This window comes from Lepidothrix coronata, unplaced genomic scaffold, assembly GCF_001604755.1.
Source record: "Lepidothrix coronata isolate B3197 unplaced genomic scaffold, Lepidothrix_coronata-1.0 Scaffold5, whole genome shotgun sequence".
In the NCBI taxonomy this organism is placed as follows: domain Eukaryota; kingdom Metazoa; phylum Chordata; class Aves; order Passeriformes; family Pipridae; genus Lepidothrix; species Lepidothrix coronata.
The window spans coordinates 10,991,028-11,011,875 of record NW_016690185.1 but is presented as its reverse complement, the minus strand read 5'-3'; the positions used below and the strand labels follow the sequence as shown (position 1 = coordinate 11,011,875).

General features: G+C 42.5%; 1 protein-coding gene across 5 annotated transcripts in view; it reads right to left on the bottom strand.

The window, feature by feature from the left end:
- The window catches only part of L3MBTL3 (l(3)mbt-like 3 (Drosophila)), a 78,306-nt gene extending 71,219 nt beyond the window's left edge, over positions 1 to 7,087 (bottom strand). The window contains exon 1 of one of the 5 annotated variants that reach the window (XM_017829725.1): positions 7,011 to 7,087. In XM_017829725.1, coding sequence (XP_017685214.1) covers positions 7,011 to 7,087 — 77 coding nt within the window. Of the gene's footprint in view, positions 1 to 4,715; positions 4,884 to 5,612; positions 5,704 to 6,920 lie in introns of those variants that run through there. The other 4 variants (XM_017829741.1, XM_017829734.1, XM_017829750.1 and 1 more) reach the window with 4 other exon arrangements.
- Positions 7,088 to 20,848: the final 13,761 nt, after the last annotated feature.

Sequence of the window (20,848 nt, the reverse complement as noted above, 5' to 3'; positions counted from 1 at the left end):
AGAACACTAAAGAATGTCTTATCTACTCATTTTAATTTTTGTTTTTAAAGCTCTGATGCAGTTCTTTGAACTAGTATAACTCCTTCCATAATGATTTTATCTGCTATCATTTCTGTTACTGCACTGCCAAAGAAGTAGTAAAAATGCTACATGAATATGGAGCAAAGTAACTACAATACTGTCCTTATGCCTGTCACTGCCATCTGATGTGAAGGAAAGGACATAATAAGGAAGAACTTGGAACAGTCGTTATCCAAAAGCATCTCCAAAATCCATTATTAGGGATATAACTGTATCTAAGTCTTCACAGCCAGAAGAGAAGTGTGCTGTATGTTAGTGTTTCAACATGTTGTTTTAGACTTATGTAATAAATTCACTTAAATAAACAAGCATATAAAATAAGATTAGACACATCTTTTGAAAAACCTTCATTTTTACCAAGTGGTTCAACAATAAGTGAGTACTCACAGAAAAAATACTTATTGAGAGTAACAGCACTAAAAATGAAATAGTTTCATCAGGTGAAAGACTCTCTAAAGATATAAAGCAAAGAAACAGGATAGCATATGCCAATTAAACTTACAAGTAGTTTTTGAAATAATTATAGGGTTATGTACTGAATACATCAGCAAGTAGTAATAGGACTCTTTCTTCCAGTCAGTGCTTTGGAAAAAACTACCTGACAGCTGTCCAAACTTTTAAAATCTAAGACGCCAACTGTGATATGTCCATACAATTTCTAATCAGCAGGGTCAACTCAATACCAGTCACTGGGCAGCAGAGAGAGATTTCAGCAGTAAAGCCACCAGTCATCTGGTTATGCCAGATTAGCATAACCTGTCTGCAATGATTTGCCTTTTCTTTTTATGCATCCCTGTGTATTTTTATTTCTACTATCAAGGATTTCTGCAGCTACCATGACAAGAGAGCCTAGCAGGTTTGCCCCATACTGATCGTCTCCCCAGCTGACAGCTCCTGCGAGAAGCAAAACTGGGCATGTAGAGCCAGGGGAGGTCTCAGCAAATGACACCAAGAGTGAGGTCCAAGGGAAAAAGAGGTCCCAAGGGAGGCGATGTCCTTATGGAGTTGAGCCATGGGTCCTCTTCCCCACAGTGCTGGGTGACACCAGCACTGATGAGTGTTCAGACACCAAGGCAACAGATGAGGTTTTTTGTCCTAATATTGTATTCAATTATTTTGGACATCTCCAAGGCTGCCTGGTGTAGCACCCATGAGCTAAAAGGACATATTTTCCCTACCCATTAAATTAGGAAAATAAAATGGATCTGCAGGGAACAACTCAGTGTACCAGAGCTGCAAATACACCAACTTCTAGAACCGGGGACAAGTGGATACTCAGCTTAGCTTTATTTAACATGTAAGAATGTGAATACTACCAGCACTGACTTGTTACACTGCTGAAGCCACATGAAGCAGAATTACCCCTTGCAGTGTAAGCTCCCTCTATTTGCCGACACTAGTAAACTTGCTTCATAATGACAGCAAAAGCAAAGTCAATTGACTGTAAACCCACTGGGGGCGAGCCCTGCTTTTTGCTTCGCAATCCCCTCTTTGAGCTGGGCACGCTCCATGCTTGCCTCTTTCTCACCCTTCATATTTTTGCACCAAATTCTTCACTTAAAGAAAAACAACCACAACAGGAACAGTGCAGGAAATGGTAAAATTCTTTGATGCTACCCACCGCATTTTAATATGTGCTTTTTCTTGTATCTGTTTAAAGGTGCAATTATTTTAATGCTTCATTAAAAGAAGTATTTGCAGATTCCACATTTTCCTCAAAATCTCATTTTTCATTGCTTAGGAACTACTTTACTAGTCCTGCCATGTTTCTATTCTGCATGTTGAAAAGCTGTTTGAGTAAATTTCACTACTTTGCCTGTTGTTCATGAAGTTTATTACAAGTAAGCTATTTTAAAGATAAGATACATAGCTTTTTTAAGAATTCACAAAGGGACCCCAGGTTAAAATTCTTTGCCATTCTTAATACTTGGAATAGAAAATGGACCAGAGTTCCTATTGATGTCTCTGTAGCATTATTTCCTCTTATTTTATCTGTTGCTACATTTCTGACTGTTAGATTCTCCAGGGGTACCGCATGTGCTTACTCCTGGTTCCCAATACTTTGGTTTTAAACCTTTTTCCCCTCAAAGAAAGAATCTGGTCACAAATGCATTACAAAATGCTGTGCTAAGGGAGGTTCTTGCTGTCTTCACTCGAGTCTAGTCTCTGTCAGCAAACTAACATGGTACTGCTGTACCATTGCTAGAGACCAGGTAATAGTTACAGCCTTCCTCTACTACTTCATTTGCAAATATCCACAAAACACTATAACAACAATAGTTACCCAACAGGAAAGCTATCCCATCATCTAATGAAACTTACCAGTCATAACCTTTTCTTGTTTATTAACAGCCTGTACCTCACACCAAATAAGTATTTCCTCTGCAACCATTACTCCTTTATTTCTGTTACTGTCTGTGCAGGCCTGAGTTGAGATTTATTATCTGAGTAGATTAAGAGTTGCATATAACAACTCTGAAATGTTTTGTCTTAAATTCTCTTAATTGCCTGAACTAGGCACAGAAAGTTACCGAACACTTCTGCCTTTATTTGTGCCTACTTCCTTCCCCTGTGGAAACACCTTCTTGAGAAGAACTGTGATGCACGGAATCTTCACACCAAGTATCACCTGACCTATTTCAAATTGTTAATTTCTACCCCAAGTTAATTCAATACACATCGGAATGTCCCTTTTGTTTGTCGTACCCTCCTCTTCCTCGTCTGACAGTTCTTACCAGCTTCCATGAGCTCTGCTGTTCTTAAACAATTAATTCACCTTCTCTAGCGCCTAAATACAATTCTGCATATATAGACTTTCCCTTCTCTCCAATTCATAAAGAGCTGGTATCTCCCATTGTAATGAGCAGTCCTACTACTGGAGCACTAACAAGCTATGACTACACACATGCTATCACTTTCTTCAGTAAGCCTCATGCCAACTCATCACTGACTCCTCACACCATCACTCACAATCTACCATCACACTTAACAGCAGTATTAAAAAACACAGACAGTAAATTGAACAGCCCATAAAAAATCAACCATCTCTCTTCACAGAATAGGTGATGCCAAACAAAACTCAACAAGTCAGAAGAAAAAGAGTCATCACAATCATTTTCTAAAGTTATTGAAACTTAAAAGCAACACTCTAGCTAAATTCATTAATCTGAGAGTGAAACATACACCACAATAGCAAACAAAACCCAAGTTCACTGCAATTGCCCAGCTGACAACAAACACCATCCAAGACCATTGCTTCAGCCACCTTTACTAGAGCACCATTCACAAGAAGACCAACTCGACCACAGCCAAAGCTGCTGAAATAACACCAAGAAAAAACGTACACCTGGCACGGCCCAGAATAAAATGGAAAGCTTTACTGCCTTCAGCCACTACTTTCAGGGAGTTTCTCTCTTACAGATATTCATCATATAAACTTCTGGGAACATGATAACTTCCTTGGTAAAAAGCACCAGTTTCCTGAACAGCTTTAAAATTTGCATTAAGAAAACTATGTTACAATCCTGAACATAGACTACTTCCTAAAATTGCATATGCTGAACTTTTTGTATCATGAGCTTTATGCTCACCACTACCTGATTTTTAGCACCGACGACTTAGCATCCATTCATAAGTAGAAACAGCAAAAATGATCAGTCCAATGCCACTCAGCTACACGGAGGAAATTAGAAAGAAAACAGAACAAAACTGACAACTTAACTCATGCTGCCTTTAGCTGTGAAGCTTACACACCACGCTGCTAAGCACAGGTAATTAAAAGACCTAGAAGAGGCCACGACCCTCACCCCCCCAGGGAGACTGCCGCATCTCCGGGGGCTTCCTTTCCAAGAAGCGTTATTCAAACCTAAAAACCCTGACGGCTCAAACCGCGCTCTCGAGTGGGACAAGTGGCACAGCCGCGGGGCGCGCCCCCCGCCGCTCCCCACGCAGGCCGTGCCCGCGGGCGGCAGGAGCGGCGGGAGCGGCGGGCTCCGTTAGCGGCCGCCCCGGAGCCGCCCGGCCCGCCCGCTCTCCCGGCCGCCTGCCCGCCCGCCCGGCGGAGCGGCGCGGCAGCCAGAACGCTGCGGCGAGGCCCGGCGGGCGCGGCCGCCGCTCCCCGGCGCCGGCAGCCCGCGGCCTACCAGCAGAGGTCCCTCCTTGGCCAGTTTTGCGGCGTGTTTTTGCTGCACTTGAAACTTTCTGGAGAAAACCCGGGCTCAGGTCCGCGTCTTCTCCAGGCTCGGGCAGAACCGCCGAGACAAAAGCGCCCGCCCGCCCGGCTCCTCGGGAGCAGCGCTCGGGGAGAGCGGTTCTCGAGTCGCTCCGCTTCCCTCCAGAATTTGCCTTTTTTCCTTCGCCCCCGCCCCGGGCAATTAAATGGAGCGGGGGAAGAGTGCCCCCCTGCCCCGGCGTGGGGGTGGCGGTGGGGGCGAGCGCGGTGCGGGCGGGGGTGGGAGAGGAACTGGGTGTTAAGTGTTCCTGAGGAAGTTGCACAACGAGAGAGGGACTCTGCTTGTTTACCGGGTCTTTCGCTTTTTTTTTGATTCCCACCCCCCCCCCTCCACCGACTGGGATCCGGGAAAAGGAGGTTGCCTCCGAGTGGAAAGGAAAAAAAAAAAATTAAAAAATGTTACCTTCTCCTCCCTCCTCCCCTCCCCCCGCGCGGAGGAGAAGGAGGAGAAAGAGGGGGGCGAGCTCTTTTTTTTTCTAGGGGACTGCTGGGGGCTCGCTCCCTGGCCGCTCGCAGCCGATCTCCAGGCATCCCTCGGCGGAGAAGTCTCCCCTTCCCGCGGGAGGGGCCGGCACACGCCGCCTCCCCGGAGGGCTCGCCCCCGCCCGGCCCCGCAGCCGCCAGCGCCCGGCCCCGCGCTGCAACTTTTTCTCTCACGCTCTCGCGTGCGCCCGCTCCGACGGAGAGGGGGAAAAAACATGGGGGTGGGGAGCGGGCGCCGCTGCGGCCCCGACGCGGCGCCCCCCGCCCCAGGCTCTGCAGCCCCGGCGGCGTCTCCACAGCCCCGGCCGGGGACGGGCGGCTGCTCCGCAGGAGCGCCTTCCCGTCGGCCGCCGCTGCCCCCCTCCCCCCCAAAAAAAATCGCTTTCCTTCCCCCCACCCCCCGAAAAAACAGCGCCCCACACACGTTAATGAGAACAAGTGTGCCTATATCCTGTTGTTATATGCANGTTATATGCACCGGCAGCGGAGACGGGGAACGAGCGGCTGCTCCGCAGGAGCGCCTTCCCGTCGGCCGCCGCTGCCCCCCTCCCCCCCCAAAAAAATCGCTTTCCTTCCCCCCACCCCCCGAAAAAACAGCGCCCCACACACGTTAATGAGAACAAGTGTGCCTATATCCTGTTGTTATATGCACCGGCAGCGGAGACGGGGAACGAGAGACAGGCATGTGCGCGGGGGGCCGCTCCCCCACCCCGGCCGCACTTCAGGCGAGAGCGCGCAACTTAACAGAAAAGCCGCGTCCTATTCCCTGCCCCTGGCCCCCCTCCCTCCCCGCCCTCGTCGTCGGCAAAATACGCACTCACGTGTATGTGCGCTCGCACACACGGCCGGCAGCCCGGGGCCAGCCCCCGGTACCCCTCGAGGCCAGCCCGCGGAGCCGGCGGCGGTGACAGGCGCCGGCCCCCGCCGCCGCACGCAGCCCGGAGCGGGCAGGGGCCGTTCCCCCGCCGCCTCACATGTCTGCCGCAGCGAGCGCGGCGCACGCACCGCACAGAGGCAGGAACTGAGCACTCGAGCAAAAGACTTTTTTTTTTTCGTCTCTTAAAAAAAAAAAAAATTGCTAGAAGCTTGCGCTTTTTTTTTTTTTTGGTATGTGTATGTGTGTGCAAACTTTCCCCAAAATGGCGGAAATTGGGAGATGATTATATTTTAAATATCTCTCGCACACAATCACACAAAGTGCAGGAGCGAAGGAAAATACAAACTCTCCGCTGCGCGCTGGAGAGGCCTTCGCACACGGGCAGCCACGGCACATTCAACCGGTATATCCCGGCAGCCGCCACCTCTCGCCGCTTCCGACCAAAAAACCCGGAGCTTTTTCGCACCCCACTCCGCTGCGCATTGCCCCCTTGCAGCTCGCACTTCTCCCCGTCCTTCAGCCTGTGCGAACAAAGAGCCGAGGTTGGGGAGGGGGGGCTCGGGTGGCAGCGAGCCCCCTCCCTCCGCTCCGCTACCTCCCCGCCCGGCGCTCACACGCACACGCACACCCGTGCCCCCCCTGCCGCCCCCCCCCGCCGCCCGGCCGCGGCACCCGCATCACATTGTTCCCAACAGCGCGGCGGTGCCCCGTAAGTGTCATTAAATGGAGCCAACTGACAAGCTCATTGGTGGGGCAAGTCTGCAAAATGTCTCTCCCCTTCCCTTCCCCCTCCCTTCGGAACCCACTCCCCCCCCCTAAAAAAAAATGCCCCCCCAAACACATTTCCACAGCTCCCTCCCCCGTATATATATATATATATATATGTACATACACATACTTGCGTGCGTGCCTGTGTATGTATATAAATATTTAGCGCATATATATATATACATGTACTCCCTTCATGTGTTTGGGAAGAGAAAAAGAAATACCAGGCACCTCTCTCTTTCTTTTGTTCCTCTTTCACACTCGTACACTTATGATTTAGTGAGATCCCCGGTGCCTCGGCCGCTCCCCAGCCACTTGCGAGTCACTTGCCCACTTTCCCCGGCATTAACTTCCATCCTTTCTGCTCGAGGTGGTGGGGGAGAAGCCCCCCTCCCCTTCCCCAGATACGTTTCGTAAGGGAGGGAGAGGAGGTGCGTCTCTCCCTTTATCTCTCGCGCTCTCGCTAACTTTCATCCTCACCTAAGGGGAAAATTAAAACCCGTCACCAGCCTTTGCCATCGCGGCTCCCTACACGGCTTGCGGATCAGATCGGAACCCGCCGCTCCTTACCCCCCCAAATTCTCTCTTTCTCCGTCTCTCGAGTAGTCCTGACAAATATGGTCCAGGGCTGCGGGCACAGTGAGCATGCGCCCGCGGAGCCAGGGCTGGGGAAAGGGGAAACTGCCGCCGCCGCCGCCGCGGCTCCTCTTCCTCCCTCGCTTGCGCTGCCGCTGCGCCCCGGCCGCCCGCACCCGGCACCCGGCGACCGGCGGCAGGCATAGCCCTCACCCAAAACGCGGCCGCCGGCAAGGGCTCCGACGGAGGTGCATCCTCCCCCTGATTCACTGCCGACGCTGGAGGAATAATAAGTAGACTTGTGCAGCAGACGCGCGCTATTTTGGGCGCTTTCAAAAATAATGCCTTCTTGCACTTTTCGGGGAGGGGGGAGGTGCGGCCCTCGAGGGTCCCGCCAGGTGCTGCTGAGGTTGGGTGGTGAGCACCAGGGGACCGGGGTGAGCCTGTCTGTGGCTCTTGGCCCCATCCTCTGCACAGAAGAGACGTGGGGAGAGGCAGGACAGCTGGGCTCCAGTAAGGAAAGTGCGGGTCTTGCGGGAGAGGGGCTGCCCTGCGGTGCGGCCGGCGAGGGGACACCCGGGGTGGAGGTCTGAGGCCGGGCAGCGCGGAGCCAGGCTCCTTCTGCGCTCCCAAAGTACAGCATCCGTTCAGTACGGACACGGTCCTTGTGATGAGCCTCGTCTCATTTGCAACCTAGCCAGCTTACAAAATAAAACTAGTTTCAAATGTGCCACCTGCCTGAATCCTCTCCATCGGGGCCCTGTATTCTCAAAGAAAAATGCCATCCTCAGCATTAGTTTTCTGTCACTGGTTCAGAGAACAGTAAAAACTGAAGGCCCTTTTTGTTTCATGGGTTTATCCTGGATGGACTTCCTTCACCTGCAAGGAGGTCTGTTAGCAAAAGAACATTACACAAAATAAACCTACATGAGGCCTAACTGGAGAAGAGGGAAGATGGAGGACTGCAATCAGATGTATATAAGATACTTTTAAAACTGTGTATACATATATATATGCTATCTCCCTAAGATCACTCTGTCCTAGAGGCAAAAACTTGCAAAGTGAACTTTGAATTTTTAATTGTTTGGCATATTATCATATATCTCTTAAAACAACTCTTAAATCTCAATATATCTTTTGTTAATCCCAGTAGAGATCAATGACCAAAGTTTGTCTTGATTGTAAGTATGCTCTCTTCTACAATTACACTGCCAACTTTGGCCCAAATTACTGGAACGGAAATAATAATAAATACTAATAGATAGCCAGGAATAAATATAAGTTAGGTATCAATAGAAGTAAATAGAAATAACAAGACTAAAGAAAACCTTTTTGCTATTATGGGTATATACTGTATTAGCAAATGATCCCCACGATGAGGACAACATTGTACTGGACACAGGATAGAGATGGGCCATTCTCTGACAGGACTTCCTAGTCTAAGCATCTGTTCAGTAGAGTATTTACTTCAGAATGTGTGTTAAAATATTTAAGAATCCAGCTGGACAACTCTTCTCCCTTAAACTATGCCCATGCTCAAAAAATTGAGACAACTAGGCTTTTACCATACTGTCTTGACAGTTTCTATTTATTTAAATTATTTTTTTTCACAGCAATAAAATGGGGCTCATGCCTAAGTATTTGCAGGATCGGTGCCTAAGCAAAATACATTGTAGTTATTTTATGAGGAGCTATGATGAGATTCTCCCACCCCTTCAGCTGAAATGGCATTGCATATAGGCTGCAGTTTTCATCAATAAACATATGTTCATTAGAAACTAATTACAGAAAACAGTATTAACCTAATTGTAATAATTAGCGATAACATACACTTTAACTCTTCTAAAACACAGATGCAAAAAATAGTGAAGGATGAGAAAATTCCTACTTTCCACCAGTGAACTCTTAGTTGAGGAAATTTATGTGTTAGAAACAAAGAATAAACTGTGACTGAAGTACTTCAGTGCTTTTTTGAAAATAATTTCCCAGTGTTGGGAAATGTTTTAAGTCAGATAGTTGACAAATAACTAGATCATTCTATTGTAACATTAAGTTGGCTGGTATTTAAAACTCTTTAGGATGCTCAACCTGTACTGATTATTCTCCAGACGATATTGATGTTTTGGGGGAGGGTGTAACATACCCTGTTACAAAAATACATGTCTAAGAATACAACTGATGAGTTATCTGCTCTTATTTTATTTATGCTTGAAAAGTTTTGTCCCTTTCCTCTGAAAATCTTAAAAGGAAACATAGTCATAGGAGCGTAGCCCCTTACAGAAAATGATGACACAGGTGGAAAATGATGTATATTGAAAAAGTGTATATTGATAACTGAAACCATGGATTTGAAACAGCACAAGCTGCTTTATTGTTTCAGTAGTTTCAAATGGATACTCTTTGGTTAAAATAAAAGGACCTGTGAAATTAGTAAAGGTATCTCTGTTGTTCTCTGTCTCTTCTTTGATCTTTGCCCTAATCATAATATGTTAGCTTGTGATGTATAATAAACCCATTATTTTGTCAATGGAAATTTATTGAATAAAAATAGATTAAACATTATTCAAATATGCTCTTTAAACATTAGTTCTGTTGCCATTTTATTTAATACTAGACTTCCATCTGTATTCCAAAGGCAGAGATTTTTGAACACTTGTTTTCTATATGTAAGTATGGCATTTAATATGATTTTGGCAGTATGTTTAATGACAGATTTTGGAGTATCTAAATTTGGACTCTCTCTGAGTATTCTTGTAACTCACTGAATAGGTGTTTGTGCTGTAGCCAAATACTGATTATTTTTCTAAGAGCATGTACATGAACATCCAAATACATGGCTTCCAAATTCCAAATCTTGAATACCATTTAAGGGAGTGAGAGCAAAGAAATATATGTTATCCATTCAGTTGGGTTCATACCATTGTGTGATCTAATGGTTCCTCAGCAAGTGTCTACATAAACTGAGAAAAAGAGAATCAGTATTTACATTTTACCAAATTCCTGACATTTTGGGGGTCTTGAGTTCTGCAATACAGATAAAGATACCTTAAAGATGGTTTTATTAATAAAAAATAGCCTGCATGGGCTATCTTTTTCTAGGAACATGTGCAGCTGATTGTGTGGCCTTTCTCACCAGTGACAGTCATTTGTCTACCATGTGATTCTTACCCAGCCTAGAGGACAGGAATGAGGGCTTGAGGGCAATCACTAGGAAAAGTATTGTGTACATTATTATGTAAAACTCTAAGCCAAGAAAATGGAAGTGTGAAGGCTTTAAGAAACTGGGGATGAGGAGAGATGGTGTATGTGCTCATCTAGCAATAAAGGCAAGCAAATTGCAGACCATGGTGATTCCAGTTCTCCTCAACAGTGCTGTCTCCTTCTCCAGAGAACTTGATGTCCACACTGATGTGAAGGAATAATGACTCACTTATTATCAATAGAATTGACTGGTTTTGCCACTAATCCCAGAATAATTATCCAAGTTGATTCAGATGTTACACTAAACTGGAATGCCAGTAATACTTCCTTAGCTTGAAAATATGTGTGCCTGCCCTGGCCACATCCCAATTCCCTACCGGAGTGAGACTTGGGTGCACAATGGTCTTTTTTTCCTGGGAGAGAAACACGAGCCTGAATACCTGAAGGAAACTGCAGCATTTTCCAGGCAGGCTTCAGCCCCATATGTACCTGGATGCAGTCTAGGTGCAGCTTTGGGTAGCTTCTTTTTCCAAAATTAGGTGTTTTGAGGCATTGTAAAAGTAGGAGTTTCAAAGATTTCATCAAAGTTGCAAGACTACAAAGATGTCCAGAGGTGGTCTTCATCCTGAAGAAATTCAAAGCCAGATAGGGCAGTTATGGGATTGTCAGTGCAGAACTTAATCCAAAGCAATATTGCCTATGAAAAGTTTCGGAAGCATTGAACCATCATAATGAATTGTAAAAGCAGAAAAAGTAATTTGTAAGAGTGGGTCAAGTGCAAATTATTAATATTGATGAGGACTCTTGAGCCAGGAGAGGGCTGAAGTTAGAAGCTTGGATATATGGGTTGGACATTAGGGAAGGGCTTGGAGCACTGGTAAATCTTAAATCAGTTGAAGGAAGCAGAAGAGGGCACCGTTTCGCGTGCAAGAGAGGAGAGGTACCAAGGTACAGCAGAGATTGTGCAATCTGGAATGGATGATACGTCAATGAATAAAGGTCTTGTGGGAGGGGAAAGGTGAGGGGAGTAGTAAAAGAGAGACTTACCACAGAGGAGAAGTGGTGTGGAAAGAAGTAAACAGAGTGTAAGGGAGTAAGGAAGGAAAGGGGGAAGAAGGGAGGGAGCCTGTGTCAGGCAAAGCTGGAAACGGCAGGAGATTTGCAGTCTTTAAAAATGGAGTTTACTAGATGAAGTTTGAAGGGATAGTAATGAGCATTATCTTCATTATGAGTGGGAAAGAGGGCAACCACCACAGGGCTTTTTTTGATATAGAGCTGTATTCCTGCATGCTCTTTTCTAAGGTGTATATGGCACACTCTACATATAAGGGCCATTATCATTTCCCTTAGTAAAAGGCTTTGACTCCAACTGTGCTTAAGATTACAACAGCCTTGCAGCAGAGCATTACATTGGACAGCTTGTTCAGGCTGGATACTCCAGACCTGTCATCCAAAAGCTAGTAGTCACTCTGAGAGCTAAGGCTGTATTTTTAATAAGCACAAAGAAGGCAAGTTGATGAGGCAGCACAGGAACAAACATCACTCTGGGGAACAGGAGCTGAATGAGAAACGGTTGCAGTCTGCACTCCTTAGGTGGAAAACAATTCTGTTGAAATAGGCAACAAAATCAGGGGTTATTTTGATAATTGTTTGTGGAATTTCTGGATCTATAACTGCTGCTGAAAAATGTCTAGAAGTGAATAAATAACTCATGCTGTGGGTCTGCTTGTACAGCAAAGCCTGACAGCATAGGGAAAAGAGGAGGAAGTCCCATCCAAGATCCTTAAGACACAATGGCAGGGTGAGAACTTGCTCTAACTTGCTCTCCCTGGAGAGCAATAGAAGAGTTTTTAGAGCAACATGTGTCAGACTTAGTGACTCACAACCACATGTGGACATTCCTAGTAAAATATAAATTGGTACAGCAGTAGATGAAGAGGAAAGAATCCCAAATATTGCTTATATTAGACGTAAGAGCAGATGACTCAAAGTATGCATGCAGACCCTTCTTTCTTTATTTTCAATCCTTTTTGTCTAATAGTGTGTTCCACCAAGTAAATAACTCACTTTTTTTAAAAAAAAGATACTGATGATGTAAGACAGATCGCATATAACAGGCAATACATGCTTGATGTATGTGGGATACAGGTTCACACTGAGCAAAGAGATTTTTCCTTTTACACTGGCTAATGCAAAAGCCTGATGCCAACTCTTAAAAGGCAGTAGAAGAAAACTAGAAATCAGCTAGGCTGCAGGAAACATTGAATTAAGCTTTTTTGGACGTTGAGAAGAGGTTTTCCTTACCTGAGAATTCAGAGTTAGGATTGCAGCAGAATGTGTATTCACTAGGCCTACCAAATATGACTGCAATTGAAGCAACAGACAAAGCATCTCCTTTTTGCTGTTAGGTCCAACATCCCTTGTAGAACAAGATGAGTCTTTTATAACATTTTTCCACTGATGTTGTGTCATGTGGATATGCAGCAATAGCATTCCCCTCTTTGACAAGCAACAGAGAATATTAATGGGACCTGTTTCTGAGACTGACAACGAATGGATTATTCAGAATCTGAGAAATTTATATGTCATTGCCAATGACCCTGAGTCATCAGGCTTTGTGGAGTCAACTCGTACAACTCCTGGGCTGGAATAGTGGGCACTGTGCTATCAATATGTACATATATGTAAATAGTAAATGTAATGTAAGTGTATATGTAAATGTAAACTGTGGCTTCAGTAAGTGAAGGGGAGTTTTTGTACTGGACTTTTAAACTATGTGCTAACCCCTCGTGCTAGGAAATCAATCTGCCAAAATCTCATTTATTATCTAGAAAATAATGATGAGTGTGAATTAATATTCTTAGTAAAATAATTACACACAATAGTAAGAGGTAGGAGTACCTGTTTGCTGTAGAATTCAAGGTTTAACAAACACATTTCAATGGAGAACTCAGTCTCCTGTCTATCACAACAAAGCAGACAGGATATTCTTTTTGCTCTGAGTACTGAACTCTGTATGTTAGTAGTCCGTGCAGGCTAATGCCTATTTGTGAAAGAACCACTTTGTATGGGTTTACATTTACAGTTTCCCACAACATGATTTGATTTCAGTATCCACTGATAATAGAACTGATGCCTGCTCTTAAGCTTTCAAGAGGAACAGAACTTCAAAAAGGATACTTTTGCTGAAACTAGTTCATTTTCACATGTTCCAAGATAAGCTTCACATAACACTTTGCATCAAGCCCTCCTAACTTCTTACCCCCCAGGGAATTCTTTGCAAATCGAAATCCTCTGTGGCTTAAATTTTAGAAAGAAGATGATGTAGTATAGAAACATCAACTGTATAATCATTAATATTATTATAGTATTGTGCTGAGAAGCATGTCTACCCTTTTCTACCTAACCTCCAAATGCTTAAACTGGAAAAATTAATCTAAGACTAAAGGACTTTTAGATTTGCAGTGCACAAATACTGCATTTAGGAGTGTTGGCAAGTTCCAGGGGAACATTTAAAAGTTGTAAGTGTCCAAGAAAGCACAGAAGAACTTTGAGATCATTGGCTAAAAACCAACAATGGACTTCTCTGGCTCCAAAGAGAAAGTCTCTTCCCCTCTCACCAGTCCTCTGAGTAAGCATAGATATAACTAGTAATTTCATAAATATTCGAACATCCTGAAAACACCATGCATATTTTTCACTTTATTCACAGACATAATGGCAGTGATGATGATGTGTAAGTGTACTGCTAGTACACAAACCTCACCTAGGGGCTGTTCTCAGGGGCTAACTTATGGTGTCTCTCTTATGTACTGAGTTTGGAGATAAGGCTTCATAGAAAGTCAGTGGATGAATGTTCCTCAGAGTGGGATTCAAACATGTACATCAAAAAGTTTATTGCTTTTATTAAGTATGCAGTGAATTCAGATATGCACCTTACATTACACACTATGTGAATATCTGAATTGCAATTCTCAGTTCAGAACTTTTTGCCAAAAACTGTCTGCTACCTGATGATCTCTTTCCATTCATAATATTTCTGACTTCATGTGTTTTGGATGAGATAGTTCTGAGCATCAATCCAATGAAAAAGAGATATAAATGTATCTTAATGAGAAAGAAGAGTATATACTCTCTCTCTCTATTTATTTATTTATTTATATTAAACTACTTAATCTTTCGGTAAATTACAAGGTTGCTCTTCTTTATGGAATGTAAGCCAAGTTTCAGCTGGAACAAATAATTGAGTTATATAAGGACACATAAAAATAGACTGACCCACATCTATAACAACAGGCACATATTATAATAAAATGCTATTTCTTGTATAATTTACTGAAGGCAGAAAGCACCTATATAAATGGACTTCTATAAAGAAAGCCATGTTATATTTGGCCTATATTAGGCATCCATGGAGCTCTGCAATATGTTGGGTTACAATCACGTGAGCCAAAACACGAACAGTTTTTCTTCCTGGTGCAACACCATTCTGTAGGGAAGTTGGGTATCCAGTTCTGAGTATAAAGATTTGCATTAATATCAGAAGATTGATATAAGATGACATGGTATAAGAAGAAGAAGAGTCTGCATACAAAAATATTATGCAAAATTAAGATTTTTTTTATTTCTGGAATAGGCCACAGTGCTGTACAGTTTTGTTTAGCTTCCTACAACCCATCAGAATAGGTCTCTAGTGAGCACAGTTCTGCACAAATCAGGGAATCTGCAGCTGCAGATTTAAATCGGGTAAGAAACATTATATAAACTTACTGCACATGCTGCTTCACCTGCTGTAATAGCTAATATGTCAAGACATGCTTATAGAAACAGACACATGCATATGTGCACGGCAGACAAGGTAGATGCTCGGCTGGAATTCAAACCAATGTGTATTTACAGCTGCTGTTGCCCCCCCTCTCTTGCACAGCTTGAAAATTCACAAGCTGATATGGTATATTCCAAATATTTTAAGTTGTAGTTCTCTCCAAAGCTAAAAAATGGAAGTATAAGATGGTAATTGTGAATATTTAATACTTTACAATACCCACAGTCTAATTTTACCAAGAAATATATATTCCTAAACCAAAAAACTGTGTACAACAAGAACACCTTTCTTTAACTATAGCTGGCATTACTGGTGCCCAAAGCCAACTTGTGAATGCTTAACACTTAGTTAACTCAGGATTAGTTTTCTTCACAGTAAGAGCATGATGTACTCCAAAGTAATGAATATTTCCATGCCATTTTCTATTTCAAATGCTTAATTTTATTGTCTATAGCATTTATTTATTTACAATGTCACAAAAATCCTTTCACAACAGGTAAACTTTCCCTACTATTCTTTCATAACTATTCACTGGTACTCTAATAGGTGAAAAATAAATGTTGGTAGAAGCTAAGCACGGAAAATTTCAGCCTAAAATATTTCTTGAAGTAATGAGTGACTGAAAATAGGGAATTAGAATGAAAATCGTTTCTAACCTCGTTGCATCTCCTTGTACCTCTAATGTAGAGTTCATAATATGAGGCAGGAGGGGGCAGGAGCAGGTGTTTCTGCAGCCTAGATCTGGTTGTTTCACCAATTACACAAAAATCTAACCAATCAAGTACAGCATCGAAATGGCAAAACCTGGCCTTCTTTTGCACTGGTTAGCCTCTCTGCATTAAAACAGATGTAAAAGTAGCCACTCGAGGCAAACTAAGGCTCCAGTTGCCGCCTGAGCTTAGCTGAGAGAGCTTCATTTCAGCATGCGTTGACTCAGACGTGTTTCAGTTGACTGTTAATGAGAGCCAAACCCAAGCATTCTCCATGATATAGAGCCCAGTTCTCTTAAAACTAGTCTAGACCACAAGGTCATCTTGCACTGGCTATTGAAGAACCATCCAAATAATTTTTTTCTTGCTTCTGTATCAAAGTGGACTGAATTAAAAAAGAATTCTACATCAGAAATTTGCAGTAGTTCAGGATCAGTCAGATATGTAGTAAATCAGTTCTGCATAATAACTGATGATTTCTCCAGATAGCACCTATGATCAGATAGACCCAGAAATCATGCCAATATTTCAAGTACTTAGTGGATTAGAGAGCAATGCTGATGTTTTAAACTAAATTCAACACTATAGTCAAGAGGACCCTGATCCCTCAAACAATGTGACTGCCTTATTCTCTGTTTATCTGTATGAGATTGCAACAGTGTGATCATTATATATGTTTTCGAAATTAGGCAAAATAAAAAATTAGAAGATAAAATGCACTTGTAAACCCACTCAGTGACTGGTCAGCCAAAAGCCCAGAGAAATCAATAGGATAGTAATTCCAATTGGGAACTGGGCTCAAAAAACCTTTATACCATTTTGAAAATTTTGCTCAAGTCTAAAAATGATCGAGTATTTCTGGAGCCAAAACCTCATGGGTTTAGTGGATCATGTGTTTATACATTGGAACTTTAGGATCTGAAAATACCTCTGACATTGTGAATGTTAAGAAAAATAAAAATCATTGTGTTTTACATATGCTTGGCATCAGGAAAGACAGATCTATGAGACCAAATATAAGCTACGTGAATTAAAACAACTAAACCAAGTTACAATTGTATTTGTATGAAACTTCTGCGTGTAACCCTCTCTACAGACTGCAGTGACCAGGACAGATTCATCTGATCTTATATATCTGATCTTTCCTATTGGACTCAATGGCTTTGTGAAACCTTAACTAACAACTTTCTAAAAGGAAACATCTGAACAACTGACCTGTAAGCAAAGTTAGAATTCTGTGGACAGATTTGTCTTACAAGGGTATACCATTCACTGAACTGATTTAAAATTTGCCTGCAATTAATTCCATACCTGGCAACTGGAAAACATAGGAAATCTGGTTTAAAAGCATACTTTTCAAATTGCAGAAGAGAGGAATTCAATTGCTCAAACCTGAATTGAAGTCTCAATAGGTGTTTGCAAATTATTTCTTTGTTTGTGTAAGGATGGCCATTCAACAACAGGGGTATAATGTTGCAGATCACATAATAAAAATTTAATTTCCTTTCCTTAATCTGTTCTCAGCTTCCAAATGTTCTGGGGCTCTCAGCTCAAGTGTCCCTTTGATGGTCATCCCTAAAAAGCTCACCCAGTGTGATGCAGTGTTATGGCAGCCCTGGCAACTTGCAGTGACTTTACACAACTGTGCAGCCTGTGAGAGAGCAGCTGAGGTTCACCCAGGTCTGGAATGCACAGCTGGGAGATTTCCCCAGCTCCAGTAATAGCTCCCATCCCCACTCATCCACCCCCGTCACTCCAATCCAATGTAACCGAAGAGATCCTGTAGACTCAGATGGCAAATTTAAAATGTCTCTGTCATCCACATATAAAAACCTCTGTGGGCTGCAAATAGCTCATTGGGGATGGGTAAATAAGTAACTCATTCAAAGACTTCCCTTTTGACTTCTGAACCTAGCTTTTGACAACAATTCGTCTGCCAAGTAATTATTCCCAGCAAGCAGGGTCACAAAGAAGAAAGAAGTTCTTGATAAACAAATTGACAAGAATCACTGCTTCCTGACAAAACCAAACATGTCCCATGCCCCTCTGGCAGTCCAAAGACATGATGCCTTGACTGTGAGGATATGAATCACTTGGTCTTTTACAAGCAAGCAAGAAAGAGTAAAGCACAGATCCAAAGTACAGGAAGTATTGATGCTCTTGGACTCAGTAGAGTCTGAGCAGTGAGCTCTTCCTGGTGACTCTCCAGCCAGCTCTTCATTGCTGCCATAGGAAAAAATATCAAAGGAGTCACGCAGGACATTTTGCAGTAACATGTGCTGGGATTCATTAGATTCTTTGAAAATTTGGATTATATCGTTCAGATATCTTGAGTTAAAAAAGTCATATGAGTCTTGACAAGTAGCTTAAAAATCAGCAGTTCTGATCTTCAAGATGAGAAAACATTTCACTTTTTCAATATGATAATTGTTCATTCCTATGTATAGAAGCTGAATTAAAAAAAAACTCTCAAGTTTGACCTGTCTGGAATAACTACTAAGGAACCTGGAGCTAGGTGAGTGACGAGCAGTCTAAATTAAAACAGATAGGAATATGAACTTATCAACTCTGCATATTCTGTGATTCTGTGGTAAGTATTACATATATAAGAATATGTAACAGTTTTCATATATATCAACATACACCTTAATTTTTGCAAACTGTTGGGAAGGTGGAACTTAGCCTTGAGTAATTCTGTGAGGATGGTAAAAAGCATTTGGAAGACACTTCTGATGCATACATTTTTGTTTGAATATTCTTCATCTTTTTAAACACAAAGCTTGAAGTTGCTTTGAGGTTTGGCACCTTGGAAGTTACTCCACTGGAGCCAATTAATACACAATGCTTGTGACTGTATATAGTGTAATTGGATCTGATAGCATAGTCTGTAGTGAAGATGTCCCAACATTTCTCACTTCAAGACACCTCTTATTGTTACTTTGTCAAAGGGTTTTGACTGAAAAGTTTCTTACTAGGTGCTTTTCTTTAGCATTATTTTCTTCTTGTTTGTTTATTCATTTACAGATAAAATATTGTAAGCTTTTATGAGGACAGGGCTAGACAAAAAGTGTGTCATGTTACCAGAGCTGAAAATGCTGTAGGTTTTTACATTGAAAGTTTTACTCCATCCGGTTATTGAAGTAAAAATATTAAATTTGACAGGAGTGGAGGTGCCTTACGCTAAGGAATTATTCAAGGCTACTCCTCTTAAAACCTATCTACGTTTGAAAAATTCCATTGTGCCAGGGTTCAGAAAAGACTAGCTAGATATTTAGCTGAAAACTCTGAAGAGTCTGTCTCTGCTGTGGACCTACTCAAGGCTCCAGAGACTTAATTGTTCATGTGATTATAGCCAACTTCCACAAAGTGTGTGCCTCTCAGGGACCTTTCTATTGACAGAGTGCAGAAGAGAAAACAAATTCATTTGAATGCAATGTAGACAAAAGTGAAATTTAGGAGTTTGTGACTATATCCATGGAGAAAGAAAGGAAAGGGGTGTGATGAGTGAGAGGGTGGGACCATAAATAGCCATGTGTATATACAGGAGACTGGGACTGGGAGCTTGTGTGGAAGATGAGGTTTAAAGGATGACAAACAATCTAGGGGAACAAAGGAAGAGAATTGAGGTTAGCTGAGCAAAGTGACCCGGACAAATATGTGTAAAGAATTAGATGAAGATTTCAAGGAATGGGGACAAAAATTAACACCAGCCATACCACGGGTTAGGTAGTGCAAGAGGGCTTTCTGGTAGTTTGGGAGCTGGTCAGTGTTTAAGCTGAACTATTGAGGTAGGTAAGAAGACAGAAATGTAAAAGCATGAAGAAAACTGTGAATGAGAGTCAAAAAACATTTTAAAGGTGCAATGCAAGGTTAAATGCAAACTTTTAACACATAGGAAATGCCTGCATTGACACCGCTTTTGAAACTTTAATTTGAACCCTTGTGCGCAAGCACAATGATACACTCTTGTGGCATGATGATAGACTATTTCTTCCACAGAAATCCAGCCTTACTCAGGGAACCCCATTATAAGAAATCTCCTCTGGGTTTCCACAAGGTTATATATTGAAGGTTACAAAACTCCTGCTTCATTGAGTCTGGCAGCCAGAAAGTGTGAAATGCATTAAGCAGTGGATTGCTAGAAGGGAAGCCACCTGCATGGAGATGCTGAAGATTAGGTTCCTTCTTTTCCTCCAACAGTTCTCATATGATACTAGAGTAATTTCCAAATGGCCACTAATTTCACATTTTCAGAGAGCTACCCAGAGATCTGAGATCTAGTTTGAAATAGCGTTGGCTAGTCATAGCTGAATTCTGCTGGAATAATGCTTCAGACATAAGGACTTGAAAAGTTGAGTCCTTGGTACGTTGGACAGTTAATTTTACAGAATAGGTTTGGCTTTCCCGTTCTATGGCAGTTAATGCTTCTCACCTCAAACTGATCTTCAGGTCCAGATGTTCCTCCAAATAGAGAAGCAGAATTAATTCTTTTGTTCCAAAATTGATTTAAACTTGAATACTTCAATAAACAACTCTCTTATTTATGCCAAACTACATGGCTTTGTTTGTTTCAACTTGAACATTTAGTTCAGTCCTACAGGGCTTTTGGCACTCTTTTGGTTAGCTTGTGATTCATCTCATGCAAGGGGTCAACTATGTTCTTGAATTAAATACATAAGGAGAAAAAAAAGTAATAGTTTTGGAATGAGAAAGCCACTGTATCTTGCATTTACTGAATAAAAACCTATGTGGTTAAGCCTTGTAACTAAAATAGAACCTCCACTTTTGGACTGAAACTGGACTACAATTTGGAGTTACAGTAGAATATCGTATAAACAAATTAATTTAAATGGAACGATAGTCTGAATATTGTATTAATTTTATTTTCAAACTCAAGAAACACCGACTGTGATTCTCTCATACCAAGTAGAGTTCATTAAATGACAGCTAATGTAGGAAGATACAGAGTCAAAAATGTGGGATAGAAAAGGAATATTTTTTGTAGTAGTATGGGAGGATGAAACTCAGAGGAGTGTTTTATATCTTTTAGTGAGTCAGGTATCACATACTGAGATGAGTGCCTAACAGCTGAACAG